General features: G+C 31.5%; 2 protein-coding genes across 2 annotated transcripts; both read right to left on the bottom strand.

Moving 5' to 3' along the window:
* Positions 1–2179: 2179 nt before the first annotated feature.
* LOC106321177 (actin cytoskeleton-regulatory complex protein pan1-like) lies at positions 2180–3700 on the bottom strand. Its single transcript, XM_013759489.1, has 3 exons — positions 3322–3700; positions 2992–3089; positions 2180–2510 (listed from the first exon to the last, which is right to left on the bottom strand). The coding sequence occupies exons 1-3, from the start codon at positions 3563–3565 to the stop codon at positions 2457–2459; spliced, it is 396 nt and encodes a 131-aa protein (XP_013614943.1). The 5' UTR covers positions 3566–3700; the 3' UTR covers positions 2180–2456.
* A 1807-nt stretch (positions 3701–5507) lies between these two features.
* LOC106321178 (adagio protein 2-like) lies at positions 5508–8009 on the bottom strand. Its single transcript, XM_013759490.1, has 2 exons — positions 7644–8009; positions 5508–7302 (listed from the first exon to the last, which is right to left on the bottom strand). The coding sequence occupies exons 1-2, from the start codon at positions 7874–7876 to the stop codon at positions 5685–5687; spliced, it is 1851 nt and encodes a 616-aa protein (XP_013614944.1). The 5' UTR covers positions 7877–8009; the 3' UTR covers positions 5508–5684.
* Positions 8010–8821: the final 812 nt, after the last annotated feature.

The following is an 8821-nucleotide window of genomic DNA, read 5'->3' as shown; positions in this document are numbered from 1 at the left end:
TTTAAGATAGATGTTTAAATATTAATATACTTTTTCCATTGTTTTTAAGTTGTGTATTTCTTTTTCTTATACTTTCTATTTACTTAATATCTATATTTTACATTTTAAGATAGATGTTTAATATTTAATGTACTCTTTCCATATTTTAAAAATTGTGCATTTACTTATTATTCATATATTTATATATTTATAATATTTACTTCTTATTTATTCTTCTATAAATTGAGTATTTCTTTTTCTTATACTTTATATTTAGTTAATATCTATATTTTATATTTTAAAATAGATGTTTAAATCTTAATGTTTTTTTCCATTTTTAATGTAAAACGGCAATGTTTAATAGAAGAAACTTGGACAAATAGTCAAATAGTTATATTTATGTTTTTTTCTTTTTTACATTATGGAGATAAGCCGTTTTTTAGTGAAAAATGGTAATCTTACATATGTTTAATGTAGTTTTTTCATTTTTTTATGTCGGATGTTTACATATTATTGTTATTGTTAAATGTAAAATGGTAATCATACATATGTTTAATGTAGTATTTTTATTTTTTATGTTGTATGTTTACATATTATTTATTATTTTTAAAATTATATAAAATATTTTTTTTTTACAAAATAGTAATGTTACATTATGGAGATAAGCTCTCTTTTTTTAGTGAAAAATGGTAATCTTACATATGTTTAATGTAGTATTTCCATTTTTTATGTTGTATGTTTACGATATTTATTATTTTCGAAATTACATATAATATTTTGTTTTTTTTTTATAAAACGGTAATGTTACATTATGGAGATAAGCCCTCTTTTTTTAAGTGAAAAATGGTTATTTTACATATGTTTAATGTATTTTTTTCATTTTTTATGTTGTATGTTTACATATTATTTATATTTTTCGAAAATTAGTAATATTAAATTGTAAAACTATATTTTATGCCTAGTGTCATCTTTCGGGAGAAATTTTTTTTGCTGATGTGGACGCTCTATGGAGTCTCAAAAAGTCCCTTTTATTAGTAAGGATTTCATGAAATACAATACATATATGCACAAAAATCAACTAAAAGCATCTTCAAAAATTAACTATATTTTGAAGTTTCCAAAACTCTGTATTTGAAGTTTAAAAGTGTTTTTTTTCCAAAAACAAAACTTCAAACTTAACTTCAAAACTATTTATTTTTTATAATATAGTCCTTGTATTTGTCATAACTAATTTGAATTCATATAACTTTTGTAAATAATTAGCACATAAATAAACATATTACAACAATATTAATTAATAAAATATCCTATTTAATATAAAAATTAAATAAAAATAACTTAATTAATATTAAACTTCAAACAAAATACCATATTATTTCATAAAATGATTTTCATAATGCATATATGATCTATTAGTGCATTTTGAAGTAAAAATGGCTTTCATCATTTTTTACTTTGTAGATTACGAGTTAAAAGTTGTTGAAATCGGGTAATATTAATACTTGTAAATACATTAGATCAGAACAAGAAAGTAAAAACATAAAATATTGCTAAAAGACTAATTTATTTTCGAAGATATTGATACTCATGAATATATTCGATATGAACAAGAAAGAATTGTACGAAAATACATCAAAAACAACAACAACAACCATCTTCAGTTACACAAAACATCTGGACAATATTTCAAAATTTTGAAGGTTCCAGATCAAACTTACATGACTATTAGTGCTGTTGTAATATTTAAATTTGTGTAATAGTTATATCTTCATGTAATTTTTTAAAAAAAATTAGTTAAGTTTTTTTGTATATTGTTGTTGTTTAAATCTAGCTTAAAATATTTTAAATCTTATTTTAAAGTTTTATTTAATTTTATGTGTAAAATTTTAAATCTGTAAACAAAATATAAAATATTTATGAAATATATTTTTTAAGGATTAAAACAATAAACGAGAAAATATTTATGAATCATAAAAGTAATGTGTGATTGTAAGGATCAAAATGCAATTAAAAATATAAAACTTCATATTTGAAGTTTTGAACAGTGCAACTTCAAATATAGAGTTTCACTCAGAACTTTAAATTTGAAATTTTGAAGTTTTTTTTGGAGAGCAAAAAACTTCATATTTGAAGTTATAGAATGTCTAAGACGCTCTAACGTGATAATTTGAACCTACTGATCACTAGCTCTACTTTGATAGAAAATAATAATAATTGTTTGAATTGAGACATAATAACATACATATGATAAGATTTGAAATAAATTATGTGATTAAAACTTACAGCAAACCGAATGATCAATGCATCTCCATTTTCCTTTGGAGATTTTAACCATTGTTAAATAAACACTACAAAGAGCTACATACCAAAACAGATCTCTAAGGTTAAATGGAATCAACGACTGATCATCTGAAGAAAACAGATCTTTCTTCTTTGGAGATTGGCCAAAGGGAGAGGAAGTGGATTTATATGGTTGCTTATACGCTTTGTACTTTCCCAGGCATCTCATTTGATTTCACGCTCTTCATTTCCTGAAGTTTAAGTGCAAAAGAAGATAAAAAGAAGAATGTTAACCACACAACACAATATGCTTTTTAGGAACACATGCAACCAATCAATGTCTAAAAAAGAGTAACTCCAAAACCAATCAGTGACACTTTTGAATAAGAGTTAATATTCACCATTTATGTGTTCATTAGATTTAGAGTAAGTCCAAAACCAATTAAATGACGCTTTTGACTACCAATCGCCAGTTTTATATTCACCATTGGGTGAAGATATGTTTTGTTCCTTCCACAGTTGTGTTCATTAGCTTAGAAGCAAGACTAGAACTAAAGAGCAAAAACAAAAAAACAATTAAATAGCTTCGCTACAAAGCTTACTCAAAATGTATAGTATTAAACATAAAGTTATCCAACTAACTAGTTAACTACAGAAACTGATGAATCAAAGCGAACAAAGAAGTCAATATAGAAACTAGTACACAGAAAGATTCATGAAAGGAAATCTTACAGATCCTTTGCCTTCGTAGTACTCGTCTAAAGCCCATTGGTACTTAGATTGGTTTAACCCAAACCATCTCACCAAATGATCATCCACGCTTGAATGTGCTGTAGTAAAATGGTTTTAGCACCATACAAACAAGAATGTCAAAGTTGCAATCTTTTACCAAAACACAGAAACAGCATGAAAATCCACAGTCCATGGTACATTAGCAATACTCTCCACCTTAATCTACCTCACAAATATATAATCTTTAGATCGATTTCTTCATCAATCATCAAGGAAAGTAAAGGCAATCTCAAAACGCAAGATCCGTAACTTTTTCCTCAGATTTCTTACCATTTTGAACCTTTGTGGCGGCGTTTTTGAAGAACCCCAAAACCGAGCCGTCCTGTGCAGAGGAAGCCACCGATTTAAACTGCTGCGGCGGTGGAAGAACCGGTGGTTGAAGGTTGGGTTTCTGAGGGACAGTGGAAGGAGATTCAGGTGGTTTTGGAGTGGCCGGAGGAGTCATGAAGACAGTGTAAGGACCGATTTTGCCGATGACAGGCGGAGGTGTTGATGGGTCTTTGTTGATCGGCATCTTGAGGTGGGAAAGTTTCTCAGACAAGAATCTAAAATGGGAGAAGAAGATGTTCTTTTTATGCAAGTTGCAGACAGTGAAAGTGAAGACGGTTTCTCTAGAGAGATAGAGATTCCTCTCTCCGTGTTTCAAGTGTAAAATGCACTTTACTTTTCACAGTCACTAGAGTCAAAGTCACAGTTCACATTTTCATTCTTTTTTTTTCCACCGAACTTTTTTTTTAATTTCTGATATTTTCAATTTTAGTCTCTCAAAATTTTCCTTACAATTTTGGAAAAATAACCTCAAAAACTATTTTTTAAATGAATAATTTTTTTTTGAAAAAATTTTAATTGAATAATTACACTCTTTTTGAACTAAACAATTCGAATTAAATTTTATCATTTTATTAATATTTAAACCAAAATTTCAGTGAAAATAAGAATAGACATATGAAAACTGAATTGTGTGAACAAAGTTTTTAACTGTGCAAATGATCGATATCCTAAATTTTTTTTATTGTAATTGAAATATAAACTCGTGCAAACGAGATTGGTTTCAACTAAATTGTTATATTTTTTATATAATTTTCTTTATAGTTTTGTCAAACTTCTTAAAGTTCATAATATTGTTTTGTAAAAATTTGAAGTAATGGAAAGAGTAGAATATCATTTCTAATTTATCTAGCATCTAAAATCAAGTTTTACAAGTAAAACCGAAAATTTTGATTTTTTTTATTTTTTGTAAATAAAATTCATGATATTAATATCAACAAATAGATAGACAGACATTAACCAGATTTAATTCAGATTCTAGAATCATATGTTATTCAATAAAATATTTGTTTTATTATTGGATTAGATTTGAATGGATTTATAAGTGTTTTATCAATTATACACTTGTTATTTTGGCTAAATTTGTATTATTGGGGTTTTCAGTTTTTGATCACCACATCGTATTTATCCATACTAACTTTGGTGTTTTTTATTTCTATAATCAGCTTCTTTATATCATATATATATTTCCACTTCACAAAAAAAAAAACTTTACTGAGTTTCTAACTTTACAATTTTTAGTTACTTTTCTGTCTTCATCATATGAAGTTGAAATTTCTATATATCAAGAAAAGGTTTACAAGATAGAAACTAATAGTGTACTTGTGTGTGGTGATTAATACAATTTTCTTTGTAAGTTCAGTTAAAGAGATAACTTCAATGAAAATATTCTGAAAAAAGGAAGTAGTTTTTGGGAAACTTAATAATTATTATGAAAAATTCTTGTAACACAAGATTAACAAAAAAAATATATGTATCAATCAATAGAGCGGGACAAGCGCAACAAATGTGTGGAATTATATGTTATCAGAATAAGATATGTGGAAGAAAAAACAAGAAGCACATGTTTTAGTATTTATATATTATTATTTTACTGTAACACAGAACTTGTTGTAAATTTAGTTATTTGATTTATAATAATCTATTTATTTTTATTTTAATATGCATCCACATGTCTACTATAAGCCAATGAATTTAGTAAGACCTTACAGATCCAATAAAATATAAAAAGAGAAAAAGACAAAAATAGCACTAAATCAAGTTTTTGTTTCCAAACTAGCACTTAAGGTCAAAAGTCATAAAAATAGCTCTTAATGTTTTATCAAAAATCACAAACTTAGGGTTTAGAGTTAAAGGGTGGGGTTTAGGATTTAGGGTTTAGGATTTAGGGTTTAGAGATTTAGGTTTTAGGGTTTAGAGTTTAAGGTTTAGGGTTTAGGGTTTAGAGTTTAGGGTTTAGGGTTTAGGGTTTAGAGTTGAGAAATGAAGTTTTGGGGATAAGATTTTAAATTTTGAAAAATAAAAGAATTAAAATTTTCAAAAGATAAAATACTATTTTGGTCATTTTAGTTTTTGAGTGCTATTTTTGTGATATAAACTTAGAAATATGCTATTTCGGAGATTTCTCGTATAAAATCCAATAACTCCCACTAAACTTATATAGTTTACCTTTTATGTTGTTCACAATGAAAATAAATTTATAGCTTTATACAGCATAAAACCTGCACCATAACCATCTAATATCAACAAACTCACCATGCACAGAGCAACTACAAACATTTGAGTTTTCCATTTTAATAAAACAACTAGAAGACCCTCTTTTCTTCATGTCTTGATGATGTTGTAGTAGCAGAGGTAGCTAACAACAATTCATGAGCTTCATTTAGCATCCACTCTTCTCCTGTTTGACCACCTAAGATGACCAACCTAGTTCCTCCGATCACACAAGTGGTGTGTCCCCACGCAAACCGTGGAGGACTTCCCTTAACACTCAATATCCTCCATGCCGGATTATCCTCTGCAGGATCAAGAAGATAAAGCTGAGAAGCCGAGGCAAGCCCTGCAACCGAACCACCAAATATCAAGACTCTACCACCTGGAAGGCTAACCGCCACATGATCTAGCCTCGGTGGTGGAGCTGCCATGCCTCCCGGAAGGCTAGATCCATACCCAATCACAGGTCTCCAGCATGGTTCATCGTTGCTAAGATCCATCGTGAATACATCGTTAGAGCGGAATCTCAAAGTTCCCAATTTCGCAAGACCACCAAACATGAGGATCTTGCGGTCACCATAGACGGTTAAGGTATGTCCAAGGCGAGATGGAGGAGACCAAGGAACCGGTATCTCCCTCCAAGTTGGTGTATCCATCGAAAGGTCAAGCAAGAATGTGTCGTTGAGTAGAGCTCCTGAATCAGCACAACCACCAGATACAATCAGCTTGGTTCCATCGAGTGTGCACGAGCTATGCCATGATCTTGGTATTGGAGGGGCTAAACCGGATACTTCTCTCCATGTAGGAGGGTTTGCATCAAGGTCTAACAAGAAGACATCGTTGAGTAACCCATGGCTCCCGTAACCTCCAAAGACTACTAAATGGGATCCGTCGACACAAGAAAGGGTGTGACCCCAGCGACCAGGAGGAGGAGAGTTAACCAGAACGGATTTCCACTGGGGACTACTAGAGCCAAGGTCCAACACAAACGTATCATTCATCGGTTGCATGTTCACACCTTCCCCACCAAAGATAACAATCTTATTCCCAACCGCACATGCGCTGAAGTTACACCGGGAAGGCTCAACAGTACCTCCAAAAGTAAACTTCCTCCACGCATTTGCTTCATGTGTGGTAAACTCTCGGGCCAATCGCACCCATCCAATCCTCTTTTCACCGGGAATACTCTCGAGAACACGTGTAGCTTCGGTGCCCCACGTGTTTTGACAAACCATTCTCCACACATCATCGTTCTTTGTAACCTCACTAAGCCGCCGGCACACACAACCCACTGATGCAATATCGGACGGAGCCAACTGAGACAGTATCTTGAGAGCTATAACCTCGTCACTCAGCTCGAATATCCCACATAGTCCACGAGAAACATTACGCTCTCCGGTTGGTAAAGCAGAGGAAAATGAACGAGATCTTCTTGGAATTTCTTTTGCAGACAAGTCAGGAAATGGGGTGAGATCGATATCAGCATCTGTGAAGGAGAGAACGCCTATGAAATGAGTGATCTCGTCGTCTTCACGGATAGGGACAAGACGCAGCTTGTTCATCAGAGGAGACCCATCTTTACGGAAGTTTAACAACTCGCCCTGAAACTCGATGCCTTTTTCTAGACACTGTCGCATCTTGGTGACAACTGTGGAATCTACAGAGGGATGCCTTCTTTTAGCATATGGCCCTCTACACTGCAAGAACCGGCTGCAAAAAAGAAGAAGAAATCTTAACAGATAAAGAGTAGTTGAGCTAATGATCCCTCACAAGCAATAGAACAAAGATCAAGTAAAACAACAGTTCAATAATGCAAAAGAAGGAATACATAACACAAAGACAAAGTTCCTAAACCCTATTCAAGCTACGAGTACCAAAAGAAGGTATTCAAGCTTCTCAACAAGAACCGTAACAAAATTCTTCTTTTTTTTTCCCCCCGAGCAAAACAGAGCTCACAGTCTTCTCTAAAGCAGCTAAAAGACTATATACCCTAAACAGTAATTCAGACAGTTAAAACTTAAAAGAGTAAAGAGGAAGGCAGGCAGGCTCACCAGTTTCGACCAATAACTTCCTCAGCCCTATACCCAGTAACAATCTCGAAGACGGTGTTGACGTAAATGATAGGTTGGTCTGGCTCTAGAGCGTCGCTGACCACAAACCCACACGGCGTCGTTCCAGGAAGACTAATCTCCGGAAACGGAATCGGCCCGTTATCTCCGCCGAACCATCCATCTTCACCCACCTCATCTCCGTCGCTGAGATCGGAATCGCTGTCCCACTCCATTCGATTTTGCAGCGGGGAAAACGCTCAAAATTTGAATACAAACCCAAACCTAGATATCGCCTTGGAAACCCAGAAGAAGAAGAATTTACTTTTGATCAAGAGCCACGTAAAGCAATTTGATTGATTCGGTCCGTTTGTGATGACTCGGTGAACTCACTACCTCTCCTTTATTCACCTTACCCGCTTCCTTTACCTTCCCGGTTTACGTCCATTTCCCCCGAGTTAATTTGATCACTTCGGTCAGTGCATACCACTGGTTTAATGGTTTGGGTTTGATTTTTGTTTTGGTTTCATGGATTCAATTTTTTTTTTTAAGAAAGGTGATGCTATGTGTATTAGAATATTTGAACAAGAAATGGGTTTTTAATGAATACATTTAAAATCCCCATTATGTTATTTGAGAAGCATTGTAACTCTTGTTTGTAGCCACATGTCAATACTATAATGATTCTTAGAATCCTTAGAGAAATAGGTTGGTTCATCTAAATATATAATAAGTTTTTTATTAAACCACAATAAATACATTATTAAATGTGCTTCATTATTTCTTTAAATAAGATTACAGAATTTCCTAATGTGGCTAAAGTATATATGACACTTAATGGTTTTGAATAATAAAGATTTGATAAAAATAAGTGTGTATTATAATTATATTTGTTTAATTTTAAGCTATTAAAATAAATTAAACAATCATAGTAACTATATAATAAAAATTTAAAAAATTATTTATATATTATATTTTGAATTTTTAAAAATGAGTATAAATTACTAAAACTAAAAGTTTCAAATTCAAATTTTGTGATCTATGATTTAAAACTTTTGTTATGACATGATACAAATAATTAAAAAATAATATAAGTTGAAAGTCTCATTTAATAAGTATCAAAAATAAAAGATATATAAATATATGTATCATTTTAAATTAAACTATATGCCATATAAAAA

The sequence above is a fragment of the Brassica oleracea genome, unplaced genomic scaffold (assembly GCF_000695525.1).
Source record: "Brassica oleracea var. oleracea cultivar TO1000 unplaced genomic scaffold, BOL UnpScaffold01285, whole genome shotgun sequence".
Classification (NCBI taxonomy): domain Eukaryota; kingdom Viridiplantae; phylum Streptophyta; class Magnoliopsida; order Brassicales; family Brassicaceae; genus Brassica; species Brassica oleracea.
The sequence above is the reverse complement of the archived record's forward strand: the minus strand, read 5'-3'. Positions and strand labels throughout refer to the sequence as shown.